General features: G+C 43.8%; 2 protein-coding genes across 2 annotated transcripts in view; both read right to left on the bottom strand.

Moving 5' to 3' along the window:
- Nucleotides 1-52: 52 nt before the first annotated feature.
- Nucleotides 53-14,425, bottom strand: LOC111957901 (guanine nucleotide-binding protein subunit alpha-14). The gene is made up of 7 exons (XM_023978990.2): nt 13,932-14,425; nt 3,710-3,894; nt 3,396-3,550; nt 2,408-2,536; nt 1,949-2,078; nt 1,574-1,727; nt 53-1,303 (listed from the first exon to the last, which is right to left on the bottom strand). Exons 1-7 carry the CDS (start codon nt 14,053-14,055, stop codon nt 1,113-1,115), a joined length of 1,068 nt encoding a protein of 355 aa, XP_023834758.1. The 5' UTR covers nt 14,056-14,425; the 3' UTR covers nt 53-1,112.
- Nucleotides 14,426-17,085: 2,660 nt separating this feature from the next.
- LOC111957798 (guanine nucleotide-binding protein G(q) subunit alpha) overlaps nt 17,086-24,331 on the bottom strand; it is a 32,595-nt gene continuing 25,349 nt past the window's right edge. The window contains exons 6-7 of the mRNA XM_023978813.2: nt 20,452-20,605; nt 17,086-20,267 (exon numbers count right to left, since the gene is read on the bottom strand). Of these exons, the coding sequence (XP_023834581.1) occupies nt 20,077-20,267; nt 20,452-20,605 (345 nt within the window). The 3' untranslated portion in view covers nt 17,086-20,076. The remainder of the gene's footprint in view (nt 20,268-20,451; nt 20,606-24,331) is intronic.

Below are 24,331 nucleotides of genomic sequence, written 5' to 3'. Positions count from 1 at the left end.
TCATGGTGGGATCTACAACGACATACAATCAGCACATATTTCTCTCTCCAAGTTCTGTTTGACACTTTTTAATCTGTGACGCATCAATAAAAATTGTACATTTGACTAACAATTTATTGAAATGTAACAATGTAGAAATGACTTGATGCACATATTAAATAAGTAAGTGGTCATAATCTATGAATGGGGAATTCTTTCATGACCAAAAATCGGTTGTTAGGAATACCTATTCATATTTATGCACTTAGTGGTGAATCCTAACTCCTACTTCAAATTTTTAATTTTCACTTAGTTTCCCATTGACACCAACTGAAAATTTGAATCAAGTAGAAGTAAGGATTTGCTCCTAAATGAAGGTCTCTGGTAAATGTCCCTATAGTCCACTGGAGTTATTCTGTTATTCCTCTCACAAACAAGGCACTTTAGACTGATTACTTGGCTAAAATATGCACGTCTTCACTGTTTAGATATATGACGGAGTACATAAATACAGTATCTGTATGAAAACATTACATTTTTACGGCCAAGTGTTGCTCACATTTAAACAAGTAAAAGACTTGGACTGAATTCACAATTTCACTTGCACTCTCACTCATCACTATCACACTACTGCTCAAGGAAAGACATCCCGAGGAGTGTTGTATGTAATTGCTAGATCATAGTTTTGCATAAATTTAAAGGTGCTATACTTTAACTCCTTCCTCTGTGCTAACTCCACAACAAATAAATTAAAATCGTCCGTTTCAAAGAAAATATATATTTTACTTAATAAAACGTAACGTTGGCATCCCTGTCACTATACATATGAGTATAATTTTCATCCTTTTGAAAAGTTATCTAGAGGAGCTTTTCTCTTGGTATAGATGTTCAACCTAAAAAGCACCCTGGACAGAAAAACAGCACTACAAATCTGGCAGTCCGAGCATATTCTTCTAGCACATCAATCTGACCTTCCAACCTAACCCTATACATCTAGTCTCAGGTCTCCTAGCCAGATCCCAGATCTGTATGTGCTTTAACCAACTCATGTCAACGATAGAGAAGTTAGCTGAAGCACATCATCTCGGACCAGTCTAGATGTCTCCTAACCTTGCAGGAGCCCTAGCTCTCCTCTAAACCAGGTTGAACTCCTTGAGGTTGTGTCTGAGGATGGTGTCTTTGACAGCAACAAACACAAAGCGGATGTTCTCTGTGTCGGTGGCACAGGTGAAGTGGGAGTAGACAGTCTTTTCTCGGTCTGGGTTCTGCTCCTGGTACATCTTCAGGATGAACTCCCTGGCTGCTTTAGGGTCGTTCTGTGGCCCTGGAAACAAGAGCTTTAGTTATGATGTGTGTACCTAGCAGAGGTTGTTAGATGAACTACACTCGTGATGCGTAACCTTGCCTGAGACTTGAAAATGTGTTAGCTCCCAGAACGAATGCCTAGGCTTTAGCTCAGTGGGCTAACGTGTTCTTGAGTCATGTGGCAGCCTGGCTTTGATACCAGGTTGGTCATGTGTGTGTTAAGTAATGTTTACTTACTATACACATAAGAATAGCGGTCACACACAACACAAACACTACTAGAGCTTACCGGTGTATTCTGGGAAGTAGTTGACAAGGTGGGAGCGTGTGATCTTCTCCTCTAGGATGTCAGTTTTGTTGAGGAAAAGGATTACAGAAGAGCGCTGGAACCAGGGGTATGTGATGATGGTCTTGAAGAGAGCTTTGCTCTCTTCCATACGGTTCTAGGGGAAGTTGATGCACGTACAGTAAGTGGATATGATGGCCCATACTCATCGAATTTGTGAGATACATTTAACTTATGCATTTCAATGTGAGGTACATTTGACTTAATAGCTTATTTTACTCATCAATTTTACATGACAGCGTGTTAGCTCAACGAATGCGACCTGCAAGTGTATCAGGCAAAGGCCCGGTGACGGTGCTCTGACTGAAGGGAGCTCACCTCGTTGTCACACTCAGCCAGCACCTGGTCGTACTCACTAAGCGCCACCAAGAAGATGATGGATGTGACGTTCTCAAAGCAGTGGATCCACTTTCTCCTCTCTGACCTCTGACCCCCCACGTCCACCATCCTGTCACAACAAGCCAATGTTTGGAGCGCTGCTTATTGTATACCAATAGACAGACATATTTGTTGTTTACAAGCAAACATCTCGTACGAGTGATGCGCACATCCTCAACAAAAAAGCTCTGTAGCAGGATAGCTAACGCTGAAGTTGGGATCTTGCTAAACTTGAGTGATGACCATGAAAACATTCTCTATCCGCTCCCATGTAAACCCACCCCTTTCTGATTTGGATCTGCCTGTGCAAATTTTCATGACACAGACAGGAAATGGGTCTGTAGTGTTTCTCGTATGTAGGACGCTCAGTGGCGATCGGAGAACCAAAGTGTACCTCACCTGAAGATGACGTTTTCCATGTCGAAGGGGTACTCGATGATGCCTGTTGTAGGTACTCGGACCCTCAGGATGTCCTGCTGGGTGGGCAGGTAGGAGGGCTCTGCGATCCTGTCCATGTCACTCAGATAACTGAACAACACATGAAGAAAAAGTTGAAGGGAATGATGTGTGCTCGCCAAGAGAAAAGAAGAACAATGATACCACAACCAATGATACACATACTTTACCTTGGTATACGCTGAAGAAAACCCAGCTAGAGTTCAAATATTGTCCACGTAATTAAACAGGGCTTGTTGGCAGCATATTTACATTCCAGTATGAATATTGATTTAGTTCTCTTATAGGGCATGCAGGGGAAACATTGCAGCAGCACAGATTTCATCTTTAATTAAGGTTCATTGAACGGCAGAGTACTGTGCACCTGTCTGGTCAAGGTTGTCACACGCACACAGAGTTGACACAGCTAAACACCACCACGCGCATCATCACTGACACATTACGATCTACCCGCTTTCCTGACTCCCTCCCTGACAAACGTCACCCCCCCCCCCCCCCCCCAAAACCCGAGACTCGAAACTACCCACAAAATGATTGAAAATAGTCTTCAATGCCCCACACCTGACGCGCTAAATTTGTAAAGACGCACCCACTGATGACTTGAACACAAATCTCACCTGGACACAAGAGTGGGAGGAATAAAAGCTCCCTATGTGCCTGTGGGGTGGAGCAAACCATGTACTGCATGAAGCCTGCCCAATCCACAAACCCAGTGGAGGCCTATTAACCCTCAACACAACAGGCCTGGAAGCAACCGCTTGGCTCAGGGACTAACATTTTTTTACGGCTTTGCAGTCTTACGTTATAGTGTCATTACTTTTTGGCAATAGACATGTTGTCTTTGGCTAAGGCCAAGTTACCTGACCTGTGGTTTTCCTGATCATGACCAGTTCAAGAAAAACTCCTGGCCCTATGACCTAAGTCTACTCACTATTTGGCGGAGTCAGATAGCTGGTACTCCCTGCGACGGTCGTAGCACTCCTGCACTCCACTGTCCATCCACAGGCTCCTGATGGCGTCCACATGGCCTTTCTCCAGATCATTCACCATGTCCACCTCCACCTCACTCAACAAGCTGGCATAGCCCTGGGAGGGAGGGAGCAGACAAGATGGTTGGGGCGTGTTCCTTGGGGCACGCAACGGAAAATGCTTTAAAACACTTCACAAAGAAAAACGAAACTCTTTGGCTCCGTGATCAGCCAGTACTGAGGTAGGGCTGAAGTGTAATGTTGCTGGGATTCTTGCCTTATTCTGGGCCTCAGAGAAGGGGATGTTGAGGGTCTCCATGGCGCGGATCATGGACTGCATGGCAGTGAAGATGTTCTGGTACACCAGCTTGGTGAAGCCGCGCTTGTCCTCCTCTGAGTAGCCGGCGCCATGGATGATTCTCATCTGTTTAATGAAGGTGCTCTTCCCACTCTCTCCAGTACCTGGCAGAAAGGAGGGAGGAAAGAGACAGGGTTGATCCCAATACAGCCCCTTACATGTGGTGTTCCCCAAGGCACTCTATTTGCCCCAGTCCTACTCCTTTCCCTCATCAATGATGCTGAATAAAAGGCTGCCGACCCTGTGCAGAAATATGTCAGTGACATAAATAGACTTGAAACAAGCAAGCTGCAGCAACCATCATCAATGCCGAAGCAACTAGATACGCTCAGCACCTGGTCCACCAACAGCAACATATCAAAAGCCAAAGTACTCAATCTCATTATCCAACAGGACCTGCACTAGAGCAGTGCAGAGCACGTGGTCTAGTGGTAAAGCTCCTGGCTCTAGATACAGTGTATACATCTCCCCACCGGAGACAGGGGTTTGATCTCTGCGTCCTCCCTTCCCAATGGCCTCCCTTTCTGATTCATTCATCATAACTGTCTCAATAAAGTCTACAAAATATATAAGAATTCCAGGTCTGCTGAAGTCACAGGGAAACACTCAATGTGGTCTTCAGTGAGTTGCCAGTAAATGCTACTACTGCCGCAGAGGGAATGAGTAGGGCCCAGGGAAGAGGAGAGGGCCAGGAGAGCAATGAGTGTCCAGCAGATAGAACAGCAGAGCCTGTGACTGTATAACCCCACCTCCGCTGCTCTATGAATCACCCGCGGTTAACTCCATCACAAACAACCACACCAGGATGTAAACACACACTGAAAAAAACATCCATCCACCCTGCTACTGTAGGAACAATGAGTAGTGTGTGTGTCTAGTTGACAAGGAGACCTTAGAGCCAGGGTCTCTGTCCTTTGTATGTATCCCAGCAGCAGTGCTCTAGTGGCACGGCAGCCTTCACTCCCAGCTGTGTTTTTGTTTCTGTGCCTCTGAAAATATAAATCTGGACACATTATATCAGCACTATGGCAGGATTAGGTTGAGCCTCATCCCCCAATCACAGCACTGATACACACACATTATCTAATGAGTCGGGCAACAGCAACACATATTAAGTGAACTGCTCCGAGGCCATAAATGATTGACAGATTCATTGATGAATAGAATAGGGACCTTGATCAAAAATATATCATGTGAAGACACTCAGAGACCCAAAACAGGGAAGAGCTGTAACGGAGCATGTATTATGCAATACTCTTGTTGCAACCAGATTGTTAACTTCTCTTGAAGTGGTTGGGAAATGGAAGAGAGTGACTCCGGATTGTCAGCTTAGAGGAATTCACCTGGATAGGCCGAGGTGAAAAAGAGACGAGAAAAAGGAAAGCGAGGCGAGAAAGGGGGATGGGGAGAGGAGAGAAGCTTGTTCTTGAGAAGTGTGCTGTTTAAAGAGGGGGCCAGCTGGGTAACAGTCTTCTCTCGTTCTGTAAACTGTTTAGCGTCGTTTCTGAGAGGAAGTCAAAGACGGGCTCATTCCTGACCACCATTTAGTCACAGTTCCTCTCAGGATTTAAACATGTCAGCATAGGAATAAATGCTGCCAACACACACCAGACACCAACAGATTCAGAACACAAGTTCCTCTGTTGCTGGGTCTCCTCTGTCTTTAGTTGCTTGCGAATCCAATGCACCTCACTCAAACACACACCCACCTTCTAGCAAAACATTAAGCTACTCTTGGAGGACAATGGAAGTGGTCTTCAAAAATGCTTCTTACAGTCTGTTTGTACGTGTGAGAGTTGAGATGGAGGGTTTCCAAGAGACTAAAACCAAATAAGTAAGTTGTTGCTAAGGAAACTGTATTTGCAGACATCTGTACATAGGCTTTGACAAATTTGAATGAATTTGACTTTCAAAATTAGCCAGTCAATATTCTAATGAGAACAACATGAAAACATGTCCTCAATAAGCCGCCACATCCATCCATCAATCAGACATAATGGGCAGGGACGTGTGCCTGACCATGACCAATCAAAGAGGTCACAGGCACTTGTGAACATTAAGTTGACCAATCAAAAGGGAGAGTTGGCATGTACAACTGTCCAAAGCAGTCAGAGGGGGAGCTGGTATTTGCACTTACCCTCATGACCTATTAAACCATAGAGATAGAGATACAATACAATTTTAAACACTGTACTGGAGAGGGTTGATCCATCCTTTTGCCATTGAGATTAGAAAGTTACGGCAGTGTTCCAAATCAATACAATGAGTTATATGAATTATATTAATATACCAACTTAATTCCATCCATTAGGACCTTCACACAGAGAACAGAACATGATTTAGCTATAGGCCTATACACCTACTATTTTATGCTTACAGTAATTATGCATTCTTTCAGACCCCTACTTTTAAAAATATAATACAAAGCCCACCACCCATCATCGAAGAACTTTATGATTTCCAGTTCAATACGTTTTGATTCTAGAGTATATTGGGGGTGGGGGGGGGGGTTGTCATTGCTCTCCCCGTCCCTACCACAAAACTCCCCTAGTTCCCCTCGTGACAGTTACACTTATACCGAACAAAATATAAATGCAACATGTAAAGTCTTGGTCCCATGTTTCATGAGCTGAGATAAAAGATCCCAGAAATGTTCCATTTGCACAAAAAGCGTATTTCTGAAAATGTTGTGCAGAAATTTGTTTACATCCCTTTTAGTGAGCATTTATTCTTTGTGAAGATAATCCATCCACCTGACAGGTGTGGCATATCAAGAAGCTGATTAAACAGCATGATCATTACACAGGTGCACCTTGTGCTGGGGACAATAAAAGACCACTAAAATGTGCAGTTTTGTCTCACAACATAATTCCACAGATGTCTCAAGTTGAGGGAGTGTGCAATTGGCATGCTGGCTGCAGGAATGTCCACCAGAGCTGTTGCCAGACAATTCAATGTTATTTTCTCTACCATAAGCCACATAATTTTTGAGAATTTGGCAGTACGTCCAACCGTCCTTACAACTGCAGACCACGTGTAACCACACCAGCCCAGGACCTCCACATCCGGCTTCTTAAACTGCGGGATTGTCTGAGACCAGCCACCCGGACAACTGATGAAACGGTGGGTTTGCACAACTTAAGAATTTCTGCACAAACAGTCAGAAACCGTCTCAGGGAAGCTCATCTGCGTGCTCGTCATCCTCACCAGGGTCTTGACCTGACTGCAGTTTGGCGTCGTAACCGACTTCACTGGCCAAATGCTCACCTTCGATGGCCACTGGAATGCTGGAGAAGTGTGCTCTTCACGGACTTCAACTGTACCCGACAGATTGCAGACGAGTGGTTGGCTGATGTCAACCACTCACTGTAGGCGAGTGGTTGGCTGATGTCAACGTTGTGAACAGATTGCCCCATGGTGGCGATGCGGTTATGGTATGGGCAGGCATAAGCTACGGACAACAAACACAATTGCATTTTAGCGATGGCAATTTGAATGCATAGAGATACCGTGACACAGAGATCCTGATGTCTATTGTCGTGCCATCCATCCGCCGCCATCACCTCATGTTTTAAAAATGTCCCAGTTCTTCCATGGCCTGCATACTCACCAGACATGTCACCCATTGAGCATGTTTCGGAAGCTCTGGATCGACATATACGTGTGTTCCAGTTCCCGCCAATATCCAGCAACTTCCCACAGCCATTGAAGAGGAGTGGGACAACATTCCACAGGCCACAATCAACATCCTGATCAACTCTATGCAAAGGAGATGTGCCGCGCTGCATGAGGCAAATGGTCACACCAGATACTGACTGGTTTTCTGATCCACAACCTACCTTTTTTTAAAGGTATCTGTGACCAACAGATGCATGGTTGTATTCCCAGTCATGTGAAAACTTAGATTAGGGCCTAATTCATGTATTTAAATTGACTGATTTCCTTATATGAACTGTAAATCTTAGAAATTGTTGCATGTTGCGTTTATATTTCTGTTCAGTATACATGCAGCATCCCATCCATGCAGAAAACCCTTGATTTGACCATTTCTATTGGCCATTGCCTTCAAAAATATATAGTAGATGATTGTTGATGATGAATTATACTCTGGAAACTGTTCACTCTCAATGATTCCTGATCTTGTGTCAAAAAAATGAACACCAGGAAGATAAAGTTGGTAATTATTTGGCTACCCACCCATAGGTCACCCAGCATCACTAAAGGGCAAAGTGTGTGAACTGATCATTGTATTTAAAGAAAAACTAACATTGTTGGACCTGCAGTTAAAAAGGGCTAGCCTGACTACCCATCCACAAACGCCACACCTACTAGCCTTTCTTATGGAGTGATTGCTAGAGCAGAAGCATAACATTCAGAATGTGTCGTCAGGCCAAAAAAAGGGGCTGCATAAGAACCTACATTTGTGTGTGTGCACAATCTTGCGTGCGTGTGTGTTACTGTAATGGCCAATCTGTTGGGCAAAGAGAAGTGTGTGTGTGGTGTGAGGGTGAGGGACGGTGATGCTCTGTAGACTGTCAGAGGTTCTGTCTGTGGTTGTTTGGACATGTTTATCGGCTCTCTCAGCTCCTCTCTGCAGACCCCATCACACACTCTTGCTGCTAGCATTCCTCTCCGAGTCCTACTGCAAGAACACCACGTCCTCACACACTACCAGCCTGAGCTGGTTCAACAAATATGTTGTATGAATGTACAGTGCATTCAGAAAGTATTCAGACCCCTTCCCTTTTTCCACATTTTGTTACGTCACGGCTTCATTCTAAAATGGATTCAATTAATTGTTTTCCTCAACAATCTACGCACAATACTCCATAATGACAAAGTGAAAACAGGTTTAAAAAAATAAGAAAAACCTTATTTACAGACTTTGCTATGAGACTCGAATTGAGCTCAGGTGCATCTCGTTTTCATTGATCATCCTTGAGATGTTTTTGCAACTTTATTGGAGTCCACCTGTGGTAAATTCATTTAATTGGACATGAATTGGAAAGGTAGACACCTGTCTATATAAGGTCCCATAGTTGACAGTGCATTTCAGAGCAAAAGCAAGCCATGAGGTCCAAGGAATTGTCTGTAAAGCTCAGAGACAGGATTGTGTTGAGGCACAGATCTGGGGAAGGGTACCAAAACATTTATGCAGCATTGAAGGTCCCCAAGAACACAGTGGCCTCCATCATTCTTAAATGGAAGACGTTTGGAACCACCAAGACTCTTCCTAGAGCTGGCTGCCCGGCCAAACTGAGCAATCGGGGGAGAAGGGCTTTGGTCATCTCCAGAGTTCCTCTGTGGCAAAACCTTCCAGAAGGACAACCATCCCTGCAGCACTCCACCAATCAGGCCTTTATGGTAGAGTGGCCAGACGGAAGCCACTCCGTAGCACACGCTCCAGCAGATATATTTCACTGGTCATTTCCAAAGCCAACACTTCCTTTGGCCGCCTTTCCTTCCAGTTCTCTGCTGCCAATGACTGTAACGAATTGCAAAAATCACTGAAGCTGGAGTCTTATATCTCCCTCTCTAACTTTAAGCATCAGCTGTCAGAGCAGCTTATCGATCACTGTACCTGTACACAGCCAATCTGTAAATAGCACACCCAACTACCTCATCCCCATATTGTTATTTATCCCCTTCTCTTTTGCACCCCAGTATCTCTATTTGCACATCATCATCTGCACATCTATCACTCCAGTGTTAATGCTAAATTAGAATTATTTTGCCTCTATGGCCTATTTATTGCCTACCTCCCTACTCTTCTACATTTGCACACACTGTACATAGATTTTTCTATTATGTACGCTTGTTTATGTGTAACTCTGTGTTGTTGTTTTTGTCGCACTGCTTTGCTTTATCTTGGCCAGGTCACAGTTGTAAATGAGAACTTGTTCTCAACTGGCCTACCTGGTTAAATAAAGGTGAAAAAAAATGGTGGTGGCAGCATCATGCTGTGGGGATGTTTTTCAGCAGCAGGGACTGGGAGATTGAGGGAACGAGAGAAAAGTACAGAGAGATCCTTGATGACAACTGCTCCAGAGCGCTCAGGACCTCAGACTGGGGCGAAGGTTCACATTCCAACAGGACAACGACCCTAAGCACACAGCCAAGACAACGCAGGAGTGGCTTGGGGACAAGAATCTGAATATCCTTGAGTGGCCCAGCCAGAGCCCGGACTTGAACCCGATCGAACATCTCTGGAGAGACCTGAAAATAGCTGTGCAGCGACACTCCCCATCCAACCTTACAGAGCTTGAGAGGATCTGCAGAGAAGAATGGGAGAAACTTCCCAAATTCAGGTGTGCCAAGCTTGTAGCGTCATACCCAAGACTCAAGGCTGTAATCGCTGCCAAAGGTGCTTCAACAAAGTTCTGAGTAAATGGTCTAAATACCTATGTAAACGTGATAATTCAGTTTTTTTCTGACATTTCTGAAAACCTGTTTTGCTTTGTCATTATGGGCTATTGTGTGTAGATTTATGATGGGGAAAACAAACTATTTAATACATTTTAGAATAAGGCTGTAACGTAACAAAATTTTGAAAAAGTCAAGGGGTCTGAATACTTCCCGAATGCACTGTATGTTTGACCACATCACTGTAACATTTTCTCTGACTGAATCTCTAATATAGGATGTGAAGGCATGGTGCTGAATTTGATTCAGTCTCCCAGGCAGTCTCAATAGAGAGACAAGGGTCAAAGGTTAAGATTTCATAGCAATGTTTGGAGAAGCAGGCAGGAGATTTAAGGGTACTGTCCAGAAACAACCCCTAGTCCCTACCCCCTAGACAATTGTCGCAATCTGAGAGGATGTGACAGGTTTAAGCGATATGACAGTAGCTCCAACTTGCCCTCTAATAGGCTACTAGAAATGATGTTGTATTGCTTACACCTGTCCAATCCTCTCCGATATGTATAGAATTTGGGACATCTATTCTGTAACTTTACAGCGCAATTTTAAAAGTTGCCTGTGTGTTTGCATGATAGTTCAAATCATCCGAAAGTATCTACATTTGATTGTGAAGCTCAACAAAGTCACTTATAGATGATTTGAACATGCTAATATCGGTTCCATGACTTGAATGGGATTTGTGCCACAAATGATAAAACATTAGCATTTGGAACCCGCCCCAGGGAAACTAAACCAAAGCATGGATTTCTGGCCTACCTTGTCCATAGCCTGCTTATAGGGTAAGGAAACAAATGTCATTTTGTCATTTGAACTATCCCTTTAACATCCCGTGTTTAGAAGTTGACATGTCAGGTTATAGTTCAAAGAATTATGAATTATTTTGAAAATATATACAAAGGTAAATTATAATTTCTACAGTTTCTATCTGGGTTAAGTTAAACTTTTAGTAGTTTGTTTTAACCAAAACCATTCTAAAAGAGATTCAGCCTATTATTTTCTTACTACGACGACCATGACGGATTGAATTGGATTTCAGCCCTCATCTGGAGCGCACGGTCATATGTCATGCACCCTTGGTTTACACAGTGATGTAATAGTGAAATTGGGTTATTACCATACCAGTATTACCACTGTGGTTACCACCACCAGTCCGCTTCCCTGTCTGTCTGTCTGTCTGTCTGTCTATCTGTCTGCCCAGCTGGCCCCTCCCCCGCTCAGAGGAGCATTCAGCTGTGGGCATTACAGGCATTAGCTATAACCATAACCACCCAGCTTGCCCCTCTGACCACAGAAACAGACACACAAACCTCCACTTCCTCATTTGTCGGAGCTAAGGTGTGAGGACAGTAGCCTACACAAAGCCCTGCTGCAGAATCTGTATAGTCTCTTACTGAAGCATGAGGAGGCAGATGCTGGTGTAAAAACAGAGGTGGTCCGTTGAACCACACTCACGTGAAAAGTAAGTTACCTTGCCTGCGGTGATGACTGATGCCCTCTGTTCACCAATGCTAACAAGCAATAGTTCAAAGTGTTACACAATACACATGGTGATCATATGTAGGTCTGGCCCAGAAAGCCTTCAGTATCAACCTTTTCATCATGTGCTGAATGTCTCCCATGAGTTTTACTGTGGGCAGTCACTGGTCTAATGATACCTTCAGGGACATGTAGTGGCTCACACACTTCACTGCCTCTCACACACACACTGGACAGAAGAGCACCATCTAAGGTTTTTCCTTATAGCACAACTAGGCCTATGTTCATCTGCTATATGGCAAACAAAGATATTCAAGTTGTAGACATGTCTATGATACATTCTGATGTATTCTTAACATAAGATATGGCTTTCATAATGGTTTTGTGGTGTTTAACAGGTGAAGATCTATTAGAAACTTAAGATATCCAGTGTTTATGACATTTACATAAAACTTGTTTATATGAGAATGTGCGTTACAAGCCCTTCTTTTTTCATTCTAGACTTTTGGGTGTGTGTTTAGAGCACACTTTCCAGGAGCGTTGATCAGGCAAAACTGAAATGATACTCTCAGTTGTATTTGCATGACTTTGCATGAGAAAATAACCGTGGTACACCAGCTACCTGCGACTACAAACACATCGGTGGGCCAACGCCCCAAGGCAAGCCACCAACATTTCGTAATTGAAAGCTTCGCAGTTAGTTATTATTAGTTGTTAGGAAAGTAGGCTATTCTATTTGTTGACAATGAAAGTGAAGCCATCAAATGTTTTCACCAGTACAATTTCATTCACCTCTCTCGACTGGGTGCAAAGTAGCCCAATAATGTATGGCTAAGGAGCCGGAACCTTAACTCTAACTCTATAAAGGTGTGTAGTAATTTAACCTTTTGTTTTTTGAAAATGATTTCTCGTCGATATGAAAGTTCAGTACCAAATGTTTCCAAAACTGTATTGCAAGTGAAGCGTATTGACATTTAGACAGAGCTTCTGGGCAGCGTCGATGCATTTGCCCCTGGACGGCAGGCAGGTTCGTAAATACAACGGTATATGTTTAACATTGCTGTCTATGAATGGGCTAGTTGTAAAGGCGCCTTCTATCTGAGCAGCACAACTGTTTAGTAAGCCTTGGCAATATTTTTAAAAAGTTATGCTAATAGCCTAGGAAAAAAGTGTGAGTGCCTAGGCTATGTTGAGAAGTTGTGCAGTGCTGACATTATGGAACAATGTGGAACAACTGTGCCAAGCTCAGTGAACAGTGCCAGAGCGCACCACAACCACATCCGGAGAGGGAGGGTGAAGTCTGGGTGAAGGAAATGAAATTAAAAGGAGATAAAAAAAAAGGAATGTGCTCACATGTCTGCACAGCATGGACACATTATAGGCCTATTACCTAATATATTAAATGTGTTATAGTCTAACAATTATCAGAATGTATTAGCACGTCTGTGATAGCCTAGCCTACTGATCCTTTCCTCACCTGACTTGACACCTATGGACAGGTGTGGTCCACGCTTTGCCTAGTAGCCAATTTCTAAACTTGGCTGTGCATCAGCAGTTTTCCTCGTGTTATATCTCCTTCACTGACAGTCAGTCAATTAGCCCATGTCAGTAATTTTGGGGGGATAAATTAGTCTATTTAGTCTAACTAAACCAGCTATCTAAACTTGTAGTTAACATGAATTACCGACTAGGCACACAGGGCACCTGCTCAGGGGTCCAGAACTCCAGGGTACCCACACTTAACATGTCATAAGTCATGGCAAAATGTGTAGAATTGCATAAAATGTGCTTTACAACTGCAAAAATGTCTCCCCACCCCATATTAAAATGTGTAGAATTGCAGGAAATCTGCTCTAAAACTGCAACAATAAAAACATATTATGTCAAGCAAACTTATTTGTTTACCATTTGTTAATAAAATACTTTCCCCTCTGTACATATTCAATTATAGTTTTTAATCCCGGTGCTGAGTTAGTGTGAGTTAATGTGTAGCAGCTATAGCTAATAGGCTATGTGTTTGTAGATCGACTGAGGTGAATGAAGCTGCAGCAACCAATGTGATTGATAATGGCTGGGGTCATTTTTGCTTGTTTTTGCTCTTCTCCAAATAGCATTTTAACGTTTTTAAATTGTAAAGAAATTAAGTAAATGAGCTTAAACTTTCTTCAAATGTATTGGACCCTGGCTACAGCCGTGGCTATGCACTAAGCAGTGTGTACCTATTGACAGATGTGATAGCTCTCACCTAATAGCAGCAGTTTGAGTTCCCTGCGCGAGTCTTTCTTGTCCCGCCGCAGCTGCCTGTCAATCTCCTGATTGATTCTCTGATTCTCCTTCTCCTCCGCCGACATACAACATCCAGCCATCATTGACGCAGTCACTGTCCAATGTTCCCTCTGTTTGCACTTACAGCACTTGAGAAGATGGAGCAGTAGACACAGGAGTCCCAATGAAAGGCCAACCTGTCTGTCCGATTAGTTCCTCCCGGTCGGAATGCGCATAGCAAATAAATTGTTATTTTCGTTTTCCCGTTTTGATCTTTCTGTCTGAAGTTCCGAAATCGTCTCCTTCCCAGTTGTCGGTATAGGAATACTAACCTCCTGCTCTACAGGTAACAGCTACAAGCTGTGGGTGAACGTTAGACTGGCAGTGCGCATATGTTTCCTGGCGCTTGGTCACATCCTGAACTTTATCCAAGGCAATAGGACACATCTCCACCGGGGCGGGGACCGGCGCGCCTACAGTAGATGCCTGACTATGATATAGTTACTTACAAGGAGCCTGCAGGAAGCAGGGCCGGCTCTAGCCTTTTAGGGTCCCTAAGCAAGGTTTGGGTGGAGGGCCCCCCACCTTGCACAAAATATTTTAGCAGCTCCCCTGTTGACGGTGGAGAGGAAAGTTCATTTCCTGCAATTCTACACATTTTTCCATGGGGTGTAGAGAAAATGTGGCAGTTTTAAAGCACGTTTTCTGCATTTCTACATGATTACTATGATTACTATAAGTTTAGATACCTGGCTAGATTAACTAATAATGTAAAAATTGACATGGCTAATTAAGTGACTGTCAGTGACTGACATAACAAAATAAAACTGCTGATGAAATTACACCTGGTGTATTCTACTATTCTATCACTCAATAGTAAGTTGAGACCCCGACTCCAGTTCCTAAAATATATACACGACCAGTCAAAAGTTTTAGAACACCTACTGATTCAAGAGTTTTCTTTATTTTTACTATTTTCTACATTGTAGAATAATAGTGAAGACATCAAAACTATGAAATAAAACATATGGAATCATGTAGTAACCAAAAAAGTGTTAAGCAAATCAAAATATATTTCATATTTGAGATTCTTCAAAGTAACCACCCTTTGCCTTGATGACAGCTTTGCATACTCTTGGCATTCTCTCAACCAGCTTCACCTGGAATGCTTTTCTCAAACCAACCATCTCAATTGGGTTGAGGTCGGGTGATTGTGGAGGYCAGGTCATCTGATGCAGCACTCCATCACTCTCCTTCTTGGCCAAATTGCTCTTACACAGCCTGGAAGTGTGTTTCAGGTCATTGTCCTGTTGAAAAATAAATGATAGCCCCACTAAGCGCAAACCAGATGGGATGGCGTATCACTGCAGAATGCTGTGGTAGCCATGCTGGTTAAGAGTGCCTTGAAATCTAAATAAATCACAGACAGTGTCACCAGCAAAGGACCCCACACCATCACACCTCCTCCTACATGCTTCACAGTGAGAACCACACATGCGGAGATCATCCGTTCACCTACTCTGTGTCTGACAAAGACCTGGCGGTTGGAACCAAAAATCGCAAATTTGGACTCATCAGACAAAAGGACAGATTTCCACCGGTCTAATATCCATTGCTCGTGTTTCTTGGCCAAAGCAAGTCTCTTCTTCTTATTTATGTCCTTTAGTAGTGCTTTATTTGCAGAAATTCGACCATGAAGGCCTGATTCACGCAGTCTCCTCTGAACAGTTGAGATGTGTCTGTTACTTGAAATCTGTGAAGCATTTATTTGGGCTGCAATTTGAGGTGCAGTTAATAGCCGATTTCTGAGGCTGGTAACTCCAATTAGCTTATCCTCTGAAACAGAGGTAACTCTGGGTCTTCCATTCTTGTGGCGGTCCTCATGAGAGATAGTTTCATCATAGCGCTTGATGTTTTTTGCGACTGCACTTGAAGAAACTTTCAAAGTTCTTGACATTTTCCAGATTGACTGACCTTCATGTCTTAAAATAATGATGGACTGTCATTTCTCTTTGCTTAATTGAGCTGTTCTTTCCATAATATGGACTTGGTCTTTTACCAAATAGGGCTATCTTCTGTATACCAACCCTACCTTGTCACAACACAACTGATTGTCTCAAACGCATGAAGGGAAAAAATTCCACAAATTAACTTTTAACAAGGCACACCTGTTAATTGAAATGCATTCCAGGTAACTACCTCATGAAGCTGGTTGAGTGAATGCCTAGAGTGTGCAAAGCTGTCATCAAAGCAAAGGGTGGCTTTTTTGGAGAATCTCAAATATAACATTTTGGTTACTACATGATTCCGTATGTGTTATTTAATAGTTTTGATGTCTTCACTATTATTCTACAATGTAGAAAATAGTAAAAATAAAGAAAAACCCTTGAATGAGTAGGTGTGTTCAAACTTTTGACTGGTACTGCATATCTCTTTTTATTGTTCAGAGGCCCCCGAGCAGTCGGGGGTTATGTCACTTATGCCTGGAACCGGCCCTGGCAGGAAGCACTGTAATGTAACAATATTTGACCTGGCCAATTGGATATCTAGGACCACATGACAAAAGGATAACAGGAACACTACACCAAGACTCCCAGTTTAGTCTTCCTGCTTTAGAAATAAGATTAGTTGAATTCTTTGTTTGGGCTAATTATATTAAGTCTAACATTTCAATCAAATGTAACATAAATATGAGTCCTCTTGAACTCCTCTGCAGGGTTTACCTGTCTGTTGCAACTAAGCCAGTCACCTCACAAGGTAAATATCCGGCAAGCAACTCCAGGATAGGAATTCTTTATGGCGTCTTTATCTGCACTGTCTCTATGTATGTGTGTGTGTTGCAAATTTATTGTAGGAAAATACTTTGCTGTACTCACTTTATTTGTCTTCCTTGGGAAACGTTCTAGCTGGCTTCCTAGCCTTCTGGTCTGTGTGAATACTGAAACATGTTCACAGAGGAGTCTCATTCAGAGAGAGGTAACATATGATGAAGTGTTCCTTAATTAAATGAGAGCAGGAGGCACAGCTCCCACAATAAGACAACATGTACAAGTTAACTTTTTTCTATCACTTGTTCATAAACAAATCTGTACATTCTGATGATTGGCCATCAAAACAAAAGCACGAAACGCCAGTTTCATCATAGCGCTTGATGTTTTTTTGCGACTGCACTTTTATTAATGTACCATCCATTAATATATCCATTCAAACAAATTTGGGTTCCTAGCATATTGTGATCGTGGTGCACATTCTTTTTTTGGCAAGTGCCACATTTTGTCCCCGACCTGCATTCTAACCTATCACCCACCCCGGTACTCAAGTGCCCACATGTTCCATCCCATAGCCCCCTACCCCTTCAGTGTTATAGATCTGAACGCACTAGGTCGTGTTTATTATGTGTAACCGGATTCAGTGTGCTAGCTTAGCATATAGCGCTGCCTCCCAGAACTTGCCTCGGACTGCTTAGAACCAGGGTCCTCTACCTTGCCAACACACGTGACCGCCCGCTTGACAACGTGCGAACCATTTGAGCTATACGAAAAGGTACCAGTTGGTTAGCTCCATTGGCCGAGGAATGAATTTACAATGCGTTCTTAACTCCATTGAATAGGCACCAAACGTAAAACATCAACTGAAACCTGGCTTCCTGCAATAAGAAAAACTCAAATGTTCTTGTTCTGTTGTTAATTTTTTGGTTTTGTTGCATGCATAATGAACACGACCCAGGATAATATCAAGCATGTAGGGACTAGGGAGTGGTTCGAATGTAGATGTGGTTTTCGTGGACCCTCGACAGCAAAAAGACACTGGAAGGTGTTTTTGAGAGGCGAATAGCTTGTTCTTACTGGGCATTGGAACAGTGTCCTCCTGGTCACAGCTCAGTCTTAAATGTTAACATAAGAAACCTCAGGGGGTGCAGCATTACGTTAAATGGCCAATGAACAATTAGCCCCAACAGAACGCACAGTCCCAGTGTGGTGATGACAAGGGGAAATGGGGAAACTGCAGAGTGCTGTCTCCAAGACCCTGTTTGAATAAATAAAATAGCTAACAAATGTAGTCAAATAAAGAAAGGAGTCGGAGAATGCGTGATGTGGTCTTTCCTACATGACACGTGCTCTTTTCCTGAAGCCAGTATTTAGATTTAAACCAATGGAATTAGCCCTGTAATTTGAGTCTGCAGTTTTTTATACGAAAGTCAATTAGCAAAAGTGATTGCTGCTTCTGGCATATTGTTTCGTTAGATCATATTGATTACTCCTTAAGCAGTTCTGAAACTGCACTTCATTTCTTGTTGAGAAATGAACTGGGGAAAAAATATACATTCTCCTTTTAAAAACAATCAAACGTAAATAATTTCCCCCCAAACGAATTAGCCATACATTAGACATACAATGCAATTACATAGATACATTTTTTCAATACCGCACATTCAATCTGCCAAAAAATAATGATTACAAAGCCAACATGGATGCTGCCATATATATATATATATATATGAGAGAGAGAGATGTATGTAAAATGATTATAGCATTCATAATTGCACTATACCTCAATAAAATGTCAATTACAGGGTTATGTTTAGGGAATTGTTACAAAAACTGTATATACTCAGAGAAATAACTGGGAGTCAGAGCCACTGCCCCTTTTAACGTGGGAAACAGCTAATCATCTCCACTGCTAACAAACTAAAACAGTCGGACAGCTGGGCTGTGATTGGACAATCAAAAGGACAGAGCTGCATTGTGATTTCTCAGTCTATGTGAGACACTGGCACTGTGATTGGCTGCCACAGCTGCCTTTGCGGTGGTCCAGCTCAGTCCAGGCAGTGAGAGAAGACTAGCAGCCCCTCTACGAGAGAAGAGCCCTTGTCAAAAGCAGATTCTCACAACTGAATCTGTGTGACCCATCAGTAATAGAGCAAGGTCCTCCATCCCCCTGGTCCCCGCCTCCGTCTGGTCAAAAGAAAATAACCATTTCATAGTGTGTAAGGTGTACCAAACCCAAGACTTGGATAAAAAGGGCCTATGGAATACAACCAACCACATAATCACAACTGGTCACCAGAGGACTTCAGCTTCTACTGTCAATAGTATTATATTTTCCATACAATGACCACAAAACGATTGGCCACTCAATTTGGCATTAACAACACAACAACTCTATGAACTCCAGTGAATGTGTGTTTTGTCAGGCTCGGCATACTGACTCAAACGACTGGTTTTGGCATTCAACAATGAATACGAGATGGGGGAGGAGTGTATAACCAGAAACGGGGGGAAACACTTTAAAATGGTCACGTGTGCATTGGCAACTCTTGGTGCCTTCAAAAGGCTGTGTCCCGTCTTGCTTCCAATACACTTTCTAGTTAACTGTGCAAAGGGGAGCGTTGAGTTAACCTTACTCTACGTCCTTTTGGCGTCGGCAATAAACAGGACCTTAAAAAAAGTGAGCGTGGCACAGCGCGACTTCAACACTGTCTCATCAATAACCTTTTCCTGACCCCGGGGCCTGTGATGGACAATGAGTATCATGGTGCTCACTCCACAACCTAGTTACACGGCTAACCTCCTGCCCTGCTGTGTGGCTCAAACCACTCCCACGTCAAACGCTACCAAATCATTTGATGCAATAATGAAAAACAATCACTTAAAAAAATCACAGTATCAACCCTTTTCACCCTTTCTGAGGAAAATAAGTGTTAGGCAGAAGAATGGACGCCACAGACTGGCGGTGGAATGGACCGACTGGGTCAAATCAGAAACACAGAAGGCAGGAGCACCTTGGAATCGAGATCAGAGGCGGACAAAACCCAGCTGTCACTTTAAATGTCTTAAAAATAAAACGTCACAACGCTTAGCCTAAAACAATTGGAGGAACGGTGCTGTACATATCCAACAATGACATTTAAACCCCCCAAACCCCCTCAATAATGTTTTTCTTTTAAATAGACAAAAGAAAGGAAGGGTCAACAATGGCAATAAATTAGCATTACGCAACCATTAGATGTTTGTTTTGACAGTCAGTTTGACATTCAGTCTGTCAATGTTGGAGAAGGGTCTCGGCCTCAGTCGTGCTCCGCTCATGCCGAAGAAGTCCCTTCTAGGATTCTAACTCTATGGCTTTCACACCAGGTTATACTCCTTCAGGTTGAGCTGCAGGATGGTGTCTTTGACGGCGGCGAACACAAAGCGGATGTTCTCCGTGTCCGTGGCGCAGGTGAAGTGGGAGTAGATGATCTTGTCGTTGTCCGGGTTCAGGTCCACAAACATCTTCAGGATGAACTCGCGGCCCGCCTGGGCGTCTCTCTGGGGACCTATGTTAGAGACATACACATATTACAAGCCTTGTCATAACACATTATAAAGGCTCATTTGTGCTTTTAACAAGTCATAAAGCATAGAGGCTAGTACAGTTTTAGGGAACTTTATTTTTCCTGAGGGAATTTAATTTGTGGTCGGGCCCCTGACTCCAAATAGCAAACGGGTGCGGCCACTCACCGTCATACTCTGGGAAGTAGTCAACCAGGTGGGAGTAATTGATCTTCTCCTCCAGCAGATCCTTCTTGTTGAGGAAGAGGATGACAGAGGAGTTCTGGAACCAGGGATATGTGATGATGGTCCTAAACAAGGCTTTGCTCTCCTCCATTCGGTTCTGAGGGAGAAACGAGGAGAGAAGAGAACAGTTTGTCAAGTCCAGCTGCTATCATTGAAGGGATAGTTCAGTTCAGCTATACTATCCCGTTAAGTACAGGTTCTAATCAACTTTTTACAGCCAGAGAGGGAGAGAGAGAGGCCTCCAGATGCTTTTTCAGTTCACCACTGGGCTGTTATTTACTTTCTTTTAACATTTACACTCACTGCTAAACACACACACACACACACACCACCTAAAGCACATTCAAAGTCTGTTCTATGGTGTCATCACCATTTAGACAAGAGTATTGTCACACATCTCCCATATGTTTCAAGCTGACTACCACCATTCCTGTTCCCAAAAATTCTAAGGCAACCTGCCACAATGACTACCGCCCTGTAGCACTCACATCTGTAACAATGAAGTGCTTTGAAAGGCTGGTCATAGCACACATCAACTCCATCATCCCAGACCCAGACACCCTGGACCCACTCCATTTTGCATACCGCCCCAACATATCCACAGATTACGCAATCTCAATTGCTCTCCACACTGCCCTGTTCCACTTAGAAAGGAGGAATACCTATGTGAGGATGCTCTTCATCGACTAGAGCTCAGTGTTCAACACCATAGTGCCCTCCAAGCTCATCACTAAGCTTAGGAGCCGACCCTGGGACTGAACACCCCTTCTGTAACTGGATCCTATACTTCCTGACGGGCTGAGGTGGTAAGAGTAGGTAACAACACCTCTGCCACGCTGACCCTCAACAAGGGGGCCCCCCACGGGTGTGTGCTTAGCCCCCTCCTGTACTCCCTGTTCACCCACAACTGTGTGGCCACGCACGACTCCAACTCCATCATCAAGTTTGCTGACAACACAACGGTAGTAGGCCTGATCACAAACAGTGATGAGACAGCCTACAGGGATTTATTGAAGGATAATTAACATTGACGTCTAAAGGTTTGATTCTGTCGGGAGGAGGTCAGAGGCCTGGCAGTGTGGTACCAATACAACAACCTCTCCCTCAACATCAGCAAGACCAAGGAGCTGATCGTGGACTACAGGAAACAGGGGAGGGTGCACACCCACATCGACGGGGCCACAGTGGAGAGGGTCAAGAGCTTCAACTTCCACACAACGGAGGACTTAACATGGCCCTCTCACACCAGCACAGTCGTGAAGAAAGCACGGCAGTGCCTCTTCTCCCTCAGGAGGTTTGAAACGATTCCGCGTGGCCCCTCAGATCCTTAGGAACTTTTGCACCTGTACCATCAAGAGCATCCTGACCGGTTGTATCACCGTCTGGCATGGCAATTGCACCACTCTCGACCGGAAGGCCCTACATAGGATGGTGTGGACGTCCCAGCGCATCACTGGGGGTGAGCTCCCAGCCATCCAGGACGTACATGCCGGGCGATGTCTCAGAAAGGGCTGAAAAATTGCAAAAGATTCCAGCCACCCGAGACATGGACTATTCTCCAGGCTCCTGTCTGGCAGGCGGTGCCGGTGCATCAAGGCTCAGACCAACAGACTCCTAAACAGCTTCCATCCCCTGTTAAATGGCTAACAACTACACTTGATCTTAGCCAAAAGCCAGGGAAGCTAACAACTACTGCTCCCCTTACACCTACGCTTCTGCTAAAATGATTATTGATTAGATTCATTACTACCGCTACAATGCTGTTCATTGATTATCGATTGCAATTACCATTAATATCTATACTGCTACTTGACAATATTACTCCTTTTTACATGTACATATTACCATTAGCATGTTATCATAAGTATTTACCGGTATATATTCCTGTTACCAGTCTCTTTTCAGCCCTGTTTACATTTCCGCCTATCAGGCCAACACTAATACTCTTGCACACCCCCACACGCTTACACTTACATACACACACTTACCACCACACACACTCCCACCCACCACTTATGCTGCTGCCATACTGTTTACTACTATTATTATTATTATTATTATTTATCCTGCTACCAGTCACTTTCTCCTAATCCTGTCTACATGTACATATCTACCTCAAATACTCCAGTATCCCTGCACAATGTACATTTGGTACTGGCACTGACCCTGTATATATCTTCCTCTTCTTTTTCTTATTTCTCTTGTTTAAAAAAAGTTTTATTAGTTATACTATTTTGATATTGAATACTGCACTGTTGGGTAGCGGTTACAATTTAAGTATTTCACTGTCCATGTGACAAATAAAAAATAAAAAAAAATTAAATTTGTGTGTGGTGCTTCACAAGCATTACAAACAACCTTTCAGGGCTTCCAAACCTCTGATTTGCATGAAGGTTTAAACTGCAGGTTTAAAGTACAGGGGGAAAACGGTAAAATGTCATAGCTTTACATCCATAAGCTATCAAAATAAAGAGAGTCGGCAGCTGAAACGTTGGTGATTATCAGACGGATTACCAGGACGTGTACTCCGGGCATGCGCTGACCAACTGGCAAGTGTCTTCACTGACATTTTCAACCTGTCCCTGTCTGAGTCTGTAATGCCAACATGTTTCAAGCAGACCACCATGAACACTAAGGTAACCTGCCTAAATGACTACTGACCCGTAGCACTCACATCTGTATCCATGAAATGCTTTGAAAGACTGGTCATGGCTCACATCAACACCATTATCCCATGAACCATAGACCCACTCCAATTTGCATACAGCACCAACAGATCCACAGATGATGCAATCTCTATTGCACTCCACACTGCCCTTTCACACCTGGACAAAAGGAACACCTATGTGAGAATGCTATTCATTGACTACAGCTCAGCGTTCAACACCATAGTGCCCTCAAAGCTCATCACTAAACTAAGGACCCTGGGATTAAACACCTCCCTCTGCAACTGGATCCAGGACTTCCTGACAGGCCGCCCCCAGGTGGTAAGGGTAGGTAACAACACATCCACCACGCTGATCCTCAACACGGGGGCCCCTCAGGGGTGCGTGCTCAGTCCCCTGCTGTACTCCCTGTTTACTCATGACTGCACCGCCAGGCATGACTCCAACACCATCACCGACAGCGATGAGACAGACTATAGGGAGGAGGTCAGAGACCTGACAGTGTGGTGCAAGGACAACAACCTCTCCCTCAAAGTGATCAAGACAAAGGAGATGATTGTGGACTATAGGAAAAGGAGGGCCGAGCACGCCCCCATTCTCATCGATGGGGCTGCAGTGGAGCAGGTTGAGAGCTTCAAGTTCCTTAGCGTCCACATCACCAACAAACTAACATGGTCCACGCACACCAAGACAGTTGTGAAGAGGGCACGACAAAACCTATTCCCCCTCAGGAGACTGAAAAGATGGGTCCTTAGATCCTCAAAAGGCTTTACAGCTGCACCATCGAGAGCATCCTGATGGGTTGCATCACTGCCTGGTATGCCAACTGATCGGCCTCCGACCGCAAGGATCTACAGAGGGTAGTGTGTACGGCCCAGTACATCACCGGGGCCAAGCTTCCTGCCATCCAGGACCTCTATACCAGGCGGTGTCAGAGAAAGGACCTAAAAATTGTCAAAGACTCCAGCCACCCTAGTCATAGACTGTTCTCTCTGCTACCGCACGGCAAGCGGTACCGCAGTGCCAAAGTCTAGGTCCAAGAGGCTTCTAAACAGCTTCTACCCCCAAGCCATAAGATTCCTGAAAAGCTAATCAAATGGCTACCCAGACAATTTGTATTGCCCCCCACCCCTTCTACCCTGCTGCTACTCTCTGTT

This window comes from Salvelinus sp. IW2-2015, linkage group LG33 (genome assembly GCF_002910315.2).
Source record: "Salvelinus sp. IW2-2015 linkage group LG33, ASM291031v2, whole genome shotgun sequence".
Lineage (NCBI taxonomy): Eukaryota > Metazoa > Chordata > Actinopteri > Salmoniformes > Salmonidae > Salvelinus > Salvelinus sp. IW2-2015.
The sequence above is the reverse complement of the archived record's forward strand: the minus strand, read 5'-3'. Positions and strand labels throughout refer to the sequence as shown.